This window comes from Phanerochaete carnosa, assembly GCF_000300595.1.
Source record: "Phanerochaete carnosa HHB-10118-sp unplaced genomic scaffold PHACAscaffold_1, whole genome shotgun sequence".
Classification (NCBI taxonomy): Eukaryota; Fungi; Basidiomycota; class Agaricomycetes; order Polyporales; family Phanerochaetaceae; genus Phanerochaete; species Phanerochaete carnosa.
In genome coordinates this window covers 133,521-143,996 of record NW_006767628.1, presented here as the reverse complement: position 1 = coordinate 143,996, position 10,476 = coordinate 133,521, and the positions used below count along the sequence as shown (strand labels likewise).

The 10,476-nt window shown below is 54.8% G+C and overlaps 7 protein-coding genes across 7 annotated transcripts in view; 2 read left to right on the top strand and 5 right to left on the bottom strand.

Annotated features, from left to right (window-relative positions):
* Positions 1-27: 27 nt before the first annotated feature.
* On the bottom strand, positions 28-366 carry PHACADRAFT_189325 (uncharacterized protein; the record flags this gene model as incomplete). The annotated part of the gene is made up of 3 exons (XM_007389612.1): positions 28-168; positions 235-267; positions 319-366. The coding sequence occupies 3 exons, from the start codon at positions 364-366 to the stop codon at positions 28-30; spliced, it is 222 nt and encodes a 73-aa protein (XP_007389674.1).
* A 1,085-nt stretch (positions 367-1,451) lies between these two features.
* On the bottom strand, positions 1,452-2,206 carry PHACADRAFT_189324 (uncharacterized protein; the record flags this gene model as incomplete). Its single annotated transcript, XM_007389611.1, has 4 exons — positions 1,452-1,589; positions 1,648-1,769; positions 1,825-1,923; positions 1,987-2,206. 4 exons carry the CDS (start codon positions 2,204-2,206, stop codon positions 1,452-1,454), a joined length of 579 nt encoding a protein of 192 aa, XP_007389673.1.
* Positions 2,207-3,360: 1,154 nt separating this feature from the next.
* PHACADRAFT_203454 (uncharacterized protein) lies at positions 3,361-4,516 on the top strand (the record flags this gene model as incomplete). The annotated part of the gene is made up of 4 exons (XM_007389610.1): positions 3,361-3,990; positions 4,041-4,142; positions 4,199-4,320; positions 4,379-4,516. Exons 1-4 carry the CDS (start codon positions 3,762-3,764, stop codon positions 4,514-4,516), a joined length of 591 nt encoding a protein of 196 aa, XP_007389672.1. The 5' UTR covers positions 3,361-3,761.
* Positions 4,517-6,081: 1,565 nt separating this feature from the next.
* PHACADRAFT_246045 (uncharacterized protein) lies at positions 6,082-6,596 on the bottom strand. Its single transcript, XM_007389609.1, has one exon. It carries the CDS (start codon positions 6,574-6,576, stop codon positions 6,373-6,375), a length of 204 nt encoding a protein of 67 aa, XP_007389671.1. The 5' UTR covers positions 6,577-6,596; the 3' UTR covers positions 6,082-6,372.
* Positions 6,597-6,624: 28 nt separating this feature from the next.
* On the bottom strand, positions 6,625-6,887 carry PHACADRAFT_246044 (uncharacterized protein). Its single transcript, XM_007389608.1, has one exon. It carries the CDS (start codon positions 6,861-6,863, stop codon positions 6,669-6,671), a length of 195 nt encoding a protein of 64 aa, XP_007389670.1. The 5' UTR covers positions 6,864-6,887; the 3' UTR covers positions 6,625-6,668.
* A 253-nt stretch (positions 6,888-7,140) lies between these two features.
* PHACADRAFT_203452 (uncharacterized protein) lies at positions 7,141-8,355 on the bottom strand (the record flags this gene model as incomplete). Its single annotated transcript, XM_007389607.1, has 3 exons — positions 7,798-8,355; positions 7,699-7,766; positions 7,141-7,647 (listed from the first exon to the last, which is right to left on the bottom strand). The coding sequence occupies exons 1-3, from the start codon at positions 7,868-7,870 to the stop codon at positions 7,141-7,143; spliced, it is 648 nt and encodes a 215-aa protein (XP_007389669.1). The 5' UTR covers positions 7,871-8,355.
* Positions 8,356-8,903: 548 nt separating this feature from the next.
* PHACADRAFT_85378 (uncharacterized protein) overlaps positions 8,904-10,476 on the top strand; it is a gene marked incomplete at both ends in the record, with an annotated part of 3,150 nt that continues 1,577 nt past the window's right edge. Inside the window, 4 exons of the mRNA XM_007389606.1 lie at positions 8,904-9,021; positions 9,140-9,220; positions 9,282-9,388; positions 9,441-9,552. Coding sequence (XP_007389668.1) covers positions 8,904-9,021; positions 9,140-9,220; positions 9,282-9,388; positions 9,441-9,552 — 418 coding nt within the window. The remainder of the gene's footprint in view (positions 9,022-9,139; positions 9,221-9,281; positions 9,389-9,440; positions 9,553-10,476) is intronic.

Genomic DNA, 10,476 nt, shown 5'->3' with positions numbered 1-10,476 from the left:
CATGGTCCAGAGGCTCGCCGACATTCCCTAGAAAATACAGAGGGAACGTCTGAAGCTCACAGGGATGCGCGACAAGTGCTGCTCATCCGGGATGCTTGCACTGCTAGCCTGGCCGGTATGGCTGAGCTGGCGGAGGTTGAGGATGAAGCGTTGAACCAGCAACGGAGGCTATAAATAATGAGGTCTAGTCAGCGATTGATACCCAGCCGGCCGAGCGTAGTATGAGATATTTACCATGGACTGGACAAAGATGCTCGCATAGGTACCCTGTCGACATGAGATCAGAACCTTCCCATAGAGATGGATTTCGATAATTACCTGCACCAGGAGCATGTTTGAGTAGGTCAGGAGTTCTAGAACATTCATGGCTAGAAGTGCACTTGGGGTTCATATGTGAGACACAGCCATTGCGAACGCACATGATGTGGTAGCTTACAGAAAATAAACGGTGCATAGACCAAGATTCGATGAGATTCGTCGTGTATGGGCAGGTGAAAGGGGATGAGATATATACTGTCTCTCAAGTGCGTTTGTTTATGCAGGTGAAGGGATTGTGGATGCGAGGCTGAGGATGTACGGCACGCACAACCGGCGCCTCGTCAACGCGTCAGTTGTGCCGCTGCAGATCAGCGCGTACTTCAGTGCGACGGTGTGTGGCGTGGCAGAGAAGGCGGCAGATTTGTTTTTGGAAGAGCTTAGTGGTGGTCTAAGGCAGTGCGTGTGCGTATGTTCCTAGGAAGAGTCTAAGTGTGTGCTGTTCCGTACCAGAGTCGACATGTTCGCTCTCTAGGGCCCCACCTTATATCAAAATTGGATCTTGCGGTTCTCATGTCTGCTGCTCATTTCCATCTTACGCCTGTCAGCCGGAATACACCAACTGTGATTTTGATCATGGGGCAGAGGATGATGCCTTTGCTGTCTGGTGAATTGTTCTCGCTCAGGGACCGCGGCACACCCTACAGCGGTTTGATGAAGATCATCGAGTGTTGCAGAAGGCTTGCGTGACGCTGCACGAGGAGATGTGGCGTCTGAAGAACATGGGGAGACAAAATGCAGAAACATATAGGAAGTTTACCGTGGCAAGTTTCGTGTTGTACGCGTCATAGGGCGATGGCTGAATAGAGGGAGGGACAGACACAAACAGAGATGGACAGGCAGGGACAGGGACGTGGCGGTCGCAGCCTTGGAAGCTCCGGGGGCCGAGGGCCGGGGCGCCGGCACTCATACTGTCGCGAACAAGTGTCCTAGCTCCCGTCGGACATCCCTTTGTCTTTGGCCTGGTTTTCACACAGATATACCAATATCCTTTCAACATACAAGTCAAAATTGGCTATTTTATCAGTTAGATAGCAACAGAGTCCTGTTGGACGTTATCCGATAATTGCCCACAAACTTCTCAGCTCAGGAATATCCCTCAAGAATTCAGGACCCTGGAGGTAACGAGAAACCGATCAGAAATCGCGGTATCCAAGGAAGCGATAGAGTGGAACATACTGGATGAAAAATGACTGATCCTCCGGAAGAGCAATCCCTCCGTTTGCGTTCTGCGTAGCCTGGCAGTTGAACGCGAGGCTTTTGACGATCGGAGACTGGAGAAGCAGCTCGAGCTCATCAGCGAACATGAAATCTCTTATTGACACGACGTACCCAGGAGGACCGGCAGTATGTCAGAGGGACGCCGGATTGATTAACTATGAAGCTCTGGCAACTGTTGAAGGTCAATGTCATGGCGTTGGCGCTCCCAGAGGAGGCGAGCGAGAACGCGTCACCTAGGACACTTATAATCAATATGCTCTCAACAACATATCGATTCGGGTAACCCACCGCCTGGCTGGTCGGAGAGGAAGAGAAGGGCCTCGGCGATGACAAAGCAGTCATTAGGGTTGGATCCTCCAGTGCCTGGGGTGAAGCAGTTGTTGATAGCTGCAGCCTTCGGTCAGCGAACGAATGCTGTCCGAGATGAGAGGTGCTTGCTAGATGCGTTACAAGCATCGATGCTGCCCTGCCTGACCTCGATGCCACGGGCGAATTGGGACGTCGGAACATTGTCGCAAGCGATTTGCCGTACGAGAACGTCATTGTTACGTCCAATGTAGGTGGTGTTGAGAGCACGAGGGTTCTGGCAGTGCGGGACAGAGGGTACGGCCACGGCGAGCGCACTGGAAAGCAGCAGTACTAAAGAGAAGACAACTCGGAGGACGTGCATGGTGGTAGATGTGCTAGCGGGTTGCGGACACTAGGAGAAGTATGCTGGTGAATGGAGGTGTACTACTGCCGCCGAACGCACACTGTATATACCCAGGTGTGCCCCGCCTCGTCATGGATCCAAATACGTAGAGTCTCACGGTTGACTAGTGGTTGACTTCACCGTTGTGAAACTCGCTGTCACCCGGTCAGGCTCGCTGGGCGTCGGTCACGGTACCAGTGCAGGGGCCTGTACAGAGTGCACCGGGCCTGCATGGGGTTGGCGGTCTTGCATCTGGAATTCGCGTGAGCTTGGCTCAAAGTCGCAGAGCCTGCACTGAAACTCGCATAGCCCAGGCTTCAGCTTGCGCGAGCCACACTCAAACTCGCATAGCCCATGGACAGGCTTCAAAGCTTCAACGTTCGACTCGGGTGAGCAGCTCTCAAACTTGCGTGGCCCATGTTTCAACTTGCGCGAGCTATCCTCAAATCCGCACAGCCCAGACTTCAGCGCGTCAGCTTCAGCTCGCGCGAGCTACCGTCAAACTTGCATAGCCCAGGCTTTAAAGCTTCAACTCGCAGATGTGCTAATGTGTTGCAGACACTAGCGGAAGTATGCTGGTGGATGGAGGTGTACGGCTGCCGAAAAGACGCTATATATGCCCAGGTGAATGTGCCAAGGATATGAGCGTCACTGCTATTGTAGGGCGATGACCATGAAGTCCCGCATCGTCTTGGATCCATTTATAGAGCCTTACTGTTGACTGCACCATTGTGAAACTCGCTGTCTTTACTGCATCATTGATTATGTCAGCATCCATTAACTTTTGCTACTGTACTTACCGGATCGTCCCACACTTACAGCTGTTCTTACCTCCAAGTTCCACTTACGCGTACACGCGACGCGTCTCTGCTTCGTGACGTATCACATCACACCTCCGCCTGACCGCCTCACAATCTTGTCCAATCTCCCGCGGCATGCTTTTCATGCTACTTGTGCTCTCTGTCCCTCCAGCTGAGACCTGCCAGACTAGCCATCCAGCACACCGCGGATACCGTCAACTCTCTCGGCCTCAGCACCGCCTTCGCGCAGGCCCAGAAGGGCTATGCCGCGGGCGGGTCACCCGTCAGCGGTGCCCTAGCGCACCATCGTATCCCTGACGCAGACCATGCAAGTTTCTGAGTAGCTCGCACGAGTTGAAGCTTGGGCTATGCGAATTTCAGTGCACGTTCCGCGACTTTGAGCCTAGCTCACACGAGTTCCAGATGCAAGATTGTCAACTTCGTGCAGGTTTGGTGCATTTGGTACAGGCTTGTGCACAGGTACCGTGACAGACGCCTGACGAGTCTGACCGGGTGACAGCGAGTTTCACAACGGTGCAGTCAACAGTAAGACTCTACGTAAATGGATCCAAGACGAGGCGGGGCACAATGGCCATCGCCCCCACAATGGCAGTGACACTTCATGTCCTTGGCATGTTCGCCTGGGCATATATAGTGTGTGTTCGGCGGCCGTACACCTCCATTCACCAGCATACTTCTCCTAGTGTCCGCAACCCGCTAGCACATCTACCACCATGCACGTCCTCCGAGTTGTCTTCTCTTTAGCACTGCTGCTTTCCAGTGCGCTCGCCGTGGCCGTACCCTCTGTCCCGTACTGCCAGAACCCTCGTGCTCTCAACACCACCTACATTGGGCGTAACAATGACGTTCTAGTACGGCGCATCGCTTGCGACAATGTTCCGACGCCCCAATTCGCCCGTGCCATCGAGACCAGGCAGAGCACCAGCGCATGCGGCGAGCCCAGTAGGGGGCTCTCATCTCGATAGCATTCGTTCGCTGACCGGAGGCCGTAGCCACTACCAACTGCTTCACCCCAGCCGGTGGAGGACCAGACCCTAACGACTGCCAAATCATCGCCGAAGCCCTGTCCTTCGACAGCCAGAACGCCGTCGACGGTAAGTTATCTGAACCGACGCGTCGCTGAGAGCACACTGACCCGGAAGTGTCCTAGGTGACGCGTTCTCGCTCGCCCCCTCTGGGAGCGACGCCGTCTTGACATTGACCTTCAACAGTTGCGAGAGCTTCATAGTTAACCAGGCCGGCGCCCCTCTGACGTACTGCCGGTCCGACTGGGTACGTCGTGTCAATAAGAGATTTCATGTTCGCTGACGAGCTCGAGCTGCTTCTTCAGTCTTCGGCCGTCAACAACCTCGCGTTCAACTGCCAGGCTACGCAGAACGCACACGGAGGGAATGCAGTCGCGAACGATCAGTCATTTTTCATCCAGTATGTTCCACTCTGTCGCTTCCTTGGATACCGCGATTTCTAATCAGTTTACCGTTGCCTCCAGGGTTCAGCATTCTTGAAGGATTTGACCGAGCTGAGAAGTTCGTGGGCAATCATTGGACAATGACCAACAGAACTTTGTTGCTATTTAGCTGACAACATAGCCAATTGTGACTCAATGTGTTGAAAGGATATTGGTATATCTGTGTGAAAACTCGGCCAAAGACAAAGGGATGTCGGGAGCTAGGACACTTGTCCACGAGAGTACGAGTGCCGGCGCCCCGGAGCTTCCAAGGCCGCGACCGCCACGTCCCTGCCCGTGTTCGTCCCTCCCTTTATTCGGCCATCGCCCTGTGCCGCGTACAATACGAAACTTGCCATGGTACACTCCCTATATGCCTCTGCCTTTCGTCCCCCCACGTCCTTGACAGTGAGATCTCCTTGTGCAGCGTCGCGCAAGCCTTCCGGATCCGTTATTTGTGCTTGCACGCAATGAGCTTCCGTGCGTCGTCAGAGGTACGATGGTGCGCTAGGGCACCGCCGACGGGTGACCCGCCCGCAGCATAGCTCTTGTTGGCCTGCGGGACGGCGGTGTTGACGCCGAGAGCCGACGGTGTCCGCGGTGCGCTAGAGAGCTGAACTGGCAGGTCTCAGTTGGAGGGACAGAGAGCACAAATTGCACGAAAGCGTGCCGCGGGAGATTGGGTAGGATTGTAAGGCGGGGGCGTGATGTGATAAGCCACGAAGCAGAGAAGGAACGCGTGTACGGAAGTGGAACTTGGAGGTAAGAACAGCTGTGAGCGTGAGACGATTGGGTAAGTGGCAAAAGTCACTGAGCGCTGACGTAATGAATGACACAGTAAGCCTGGGCAAATAACTCTCGCCGCATATTAGTTTGCATTCGCCTCACGCGGCTTCACGTCTATGCGCTCCCTCCCATGCCTTCCCCCATCCATGGGCCCGAAGTCTTGGAAAGTGCTTTTGCGAGGCGCTTTCTCTCTCTTGCTCTGACCATCACTTTGGCGGCCACTGCGGCACATCACCCATCGTCTTCGTCGCTCGACCACGACTAGCCTGGCAGCAGCTCCCTACAACGCGATCCATTTCAACTAAGCTGTCACCATCGAGGGAGAAACTGCATCTTGAATCGCCTGCGAGATGTGGAGGCACGCTAGGATGGGCCGCAGAGCTGTGTTGAGACCGGTCTTCATGTGGTATACTTCTCGGGGTACGTGCTTGTCCCCAGCCTCACTCGGACATCTTCACATGTACGGTGTATATGGCACTCGTATGTGCCTTCGTAACCTCAAACACCCTTCAGTTTCTACTATGCCATCTCACGATGCACATATCCGGGCAGGTATTTTACCCAGACGAGTGGGTGAAAACGATAAGTGCTGGGCATGTAGGTTGATACGGATGGCGCCTTTCATCCCGTCTTCTTCCTCTCAATCCTGTTCCCCACTTCCAGCTTTCGATATCCTGGGCACGACACTGCCGGAGAACGTTGAAGCAGAAGCTGTCGCTCCCACTTGGATCAACCTGTTCGCAGCACGCGTCGAGTCTCAGGACTGGGTGCACGCTCTACGCCCAGTCATGGTAGCGAGACCCCTGCGCCCCGACTATCTCACCTGAGACAGCCGCACCTGAGACAGCCGCCGCAAGGTCTCGTAGCTCCTCGCCGACCGGCTCGCTGTGACGCGTTTTGGCGGTATGTCTCTTTTGAAGCCGACGTGAGAGACGCCATACCGGGTCCTCGCCTGAGCCGTATTCTCTTTCACGTTTACAACCGGTATCGCAGTCGGACGCGGCGAGGCGCAGCTGGTGTGCTGCGCCCAGATGGCCCTGTCGACGGGCGGTGTTCACGAGCATGGAAAGCTGCCCCAGACGCGCCGAACCCTATCGCGACTTCAACCTCGACAACGGCAGGTGGGCGCCATATGCATCTTTCACGGAGGACCTGAATGTGCCGATCATCGATGGAGCACGTAGCGGTTCGTCGGCCGCCGCGCGGGTGAACGTGCTGGGCGTGTCGAATCTCGTGGTGGAGGTGGACGGGCGGGCGATAGTTGGAGGAAGACGCGCGAAAAGCCAAATATTCATGGACTCGTACGTACGTTTGCTGCAGCATTCACCGGCGCTGTGCTCATGGTTACATTAGTTGAACATCAGACAAAAGCCACGCGCATATCGGGTCATGCAGTCAAGTTGTCGTACCGGTTCTTCTGAGTGTCGCCCGGCCGTGTACTCTCCTCGACGATGAAGTGTTCGGACGGCGCAGCGATCTCGAGGCCCGCCTGCCTATTACTACCACCGAGCACCTCCGGGTCCTTGCCAGCAACCTCAAGCTCACCTTGGCATCGCCCGCCGAGCCGCCCATGTCTATACATACGATGTAAACCACAATTTTCTTCATCCTGGGCCCGCATGCTGACGAACAGACACTCATGCTATCTAGGTTTTGTCGCGCCCTACTACACCGAAGCCCAGCCGGTCATAATGACGTCGATCTAGATTTGGCACGTTGCTCTGAAAGCCATGCGGAAGTCGCGATTCGCGTTAGCCAGCCGGCCGAGATGGCCCTCGAGCCCATCAAAGTGCATCGACACGACAGTAAACCAGGCGTGCAGTGCCCCTGCCGACCGCGAAGGAGACGTACACGAGGATCTACGCGGCATCGAGGAAGACGCGCTGGTTGAACGTGGGTTCGCTGAAGCCGCTCTCGCCGAGGTGATCTGTCAGGAGAGTCTCGACTTGGGACCGCCCGTAGGAAAGTGCGGAGGTCCCAGGTGGGGGCGAAGACGTCGCACCGCCGCTCCTTGCAAAGCCCTGGGCAGCTCGCCGGAAAGGAGTGCCAGAGGTCCTAATTGGACTGGGACTCCTGACACTCCCAGGGAGGATGAGGGCGAGCTCTGAGACGTCTTCGTGAGTGACGGCAGCGCGACGCCGGAAGTTCTCGGAAGGGTGCTGCGTTTGGGTTGGCGAAGGCTTGGGGGTGAGGACCCAGGGTTCGCACTGTCGGTGGGCATGTCTAGCCGTGCTGTGGACAGATGTATTCACGAGCCTTGCAAGGGGCTGAAGGCGAGCGCGAGCCCGGCGCGAAACTTTGATCTTCTCGATAATCCGGTCGGAGCTTCGCTCTCGCCCCTCCTCGTCGCCCGCCGCCAAAATCCCCTGTAGTACCGCACGCGCCCAGCCGAGAATTTGTCCTGCTCATATGCCGACGTTGGTCGCTCCGCGTTGGACCCCGTCTAGCCGGTCTTCCCGCCGTCTTCGGTTGCGAGCTTGCTCGACTGTTTCATCGAATGAGCTGGGAATGGGGACTGTTGGTGCGTGCGTTGAACGGCGTCTTCGCCTCCTGAGACGACGGGACGTTGTATAATCTCTCGACAGGCATTGTCGAGGCGTGCTGTCATAGTCAAGGAGATGGAAGTGTGAGTGCGGTGTTCGTCGGACTAGACTAGCTAGTGACTTGTGCCTGGTCGGGAAATGTTAGGGACAGATGTGAAAAATATGCGCAGGGGGCACACGACCAGAGAGCAAAAACTTGGAGCGGCAGAAGCGTGCGGCTCAACGTCGTCGAGGAGCCATGTATGCGTGGGCGGTGATCGGAGAGGGAGAGCTAAATCGGTGGACGCCACCCCGCGCTTCCGTGGAGCCATTCGTTAGTCATCCTCGACCTCTGGGAGCTGTCCGTTCTCTGTTGCCATAATCCTCAGCCTGCATTGGGCCGCGCCTGCCTTGACCACACTTCAGATACATCGCTTCTTTGACCAGATCTTGCCGTGTTGTACACCGCCTCTTTAACGTCCACGTTGCCCGGGCCGATAACGTTCAAACTGTCGTCAACGGATAATGGACTTTTCTCCCGCCACACTTCCATCTGATGGCAGAGGTCAACGTAGGTTGTACCATTCTCCAGCAATCGCGCCACACCAGATGCTCCGGTGCGCTAACTTGAACTGCTACCGATGTTTTCAAATGGATTGGAGTCAGTAGGGCGGGAGCCTCTCTGAGTTCAAGTTCTCAGGCACTTTGGAAAGGTCGAAAGCCAGGTCTCACATGCTTCGAGAGGGGATGACGCGCTCGCTGCCATTGTTCGGGTCCGATGTCGACGACAACACTGGTCATTACAACAGCACAGCAGATATATAGCTTGTAGGCGAGTCCCTTTCTCTGTACCGACTAGTCCAGTGCACCTCCTTACACACGCGACATGGCGCAGCCGAATAAACTCTTGGACCAGGAGTCCCAACAAATGCAAGTGCTCTCTCTGTGTATCACACATCTTCAGCCTCTGATGCACAATACATGGATCTAGTCGGACAGAAAACTACGTGCAATTTTCGCTACTATGTACGTTGTTGCATCACTAAGCCCCAGCAGCACTCTGCTGAATATAGTTTGTTCTCAGGCCTTGTAGCCTATGAATTCGTCGTAACGTCGAACCAAGAGATCGTGGCGGTGTGGAAAAGGAAGTTTACAGCTACCTCACTGCTGTTACTAGGCATCCGGTGGTTCATGGTTCTAGGACCGGCGCTGCCAATTGTGCTACCCGAAGGACGAACGTGGTGTAAGTATTCTCTCACTTATGGAAGTAGATTGCCCTCACGGTACCGCTCTAGAGGCATACAGTACGCATTCCGGTGGGATACTCTCTGACAAGTCACTGCGTCCGCCACAAGGTGTAGACCGAGTTACGCACTGACCATGCTCATATACTTGATGGGTACGGTCCTGATTTCTAGTGAGTACCGGACACATCCGCCATCAAAATTACCTGAAACCTGGACTGATTTTCTTCATAGTGTTTTCCGCTCTTCGCGTGTACGCGCTTTGGCAAGGCTCGCAGATGAAATATGTCTTCCCTACGGCTGTATTCGTGCTTGGGGCGATCCCAGTTGGGACAAATATCGTAAGCCAACCCTCAAGTGGATATGTAGTTATTTTCGCTGACATATATCCAGTACAATTGGATGCGCACCTCAATCATATACTCGGAGACTCCGCCGTCCTTGGGATGCAACGAATACACTAACGTGCAGCCAAAGCTGAATACAGAGTGTGTCCTATTGCACAGTGACTGCTTGGCTACGCACTAACGGCATTGATCAGGAGTGTGTCTGTCATGATTTATGTTGCATATTTGCAGACTCACCACAATCATCTATACAGTGCTAATTTTTACTAGAAGCAGTTTAATCGCCTCCGATGTCCTCGTCCTTGTGTTGACATGGATCAAGTCGTATCCGCACTGGCGGGAGATGCGGCGGCTCAAGCTTAGCTCTTCCGTTTCGACTGTGCTTCTGAGAGACGGTATATATCTCATCCCCTTTCACCTGCCCATACACAACGAATCTCATCGAATCTTGTCTAGGCACCGTTTATTTTCTGTAAGCTACCACATCATGTGCGTTCGCAATGGCTGTGTCTCACATATGAACCCCAAGTGCACTTCTAGCCATGAATGTTCTAGAACTCCTGACCTACTCAAACATGCTCCTGGTGCAGGTAATTATCGAAATCCATCTCTATGGGAAGGTTCTGATCTCATGTCGACAGGGTACCTATGCGAGCATCTTTGTCCAGTCCATGGTAAATATCTCATACTACGCTCGGCCGGCTGGGTATCAATCGCTGACTAGACCTCATTATTTATAGCCTCCGTTGCTGGTTCAACGCTTCATCCTCAACCTCCGCCAGCTCAGCCATACCGGCCAGGCTAGCAGTGCAAGCATCCCGGATGAGCAGCACTTGTCGCGCATCCCTGTGAGCTTCAGAGTTCCCTCTGATTTTCTAGGGAATGTCGGCGAGCCTCTGGACCATGGCGCACCAGAGCGAGCCTCTGAACTTGACGATGGCGATGACGGCCGCTGTGCGGCAGAAGAGCCGCGAGATGGTCTAGAATCAGGTCTCGCGCAGCCGGCAGGCCCGCCGACCACACGCCGAGAAGAACTCACGGGATCTGACGCTCTGGTGCTGCGTTCCGTCGAACGTATAAGC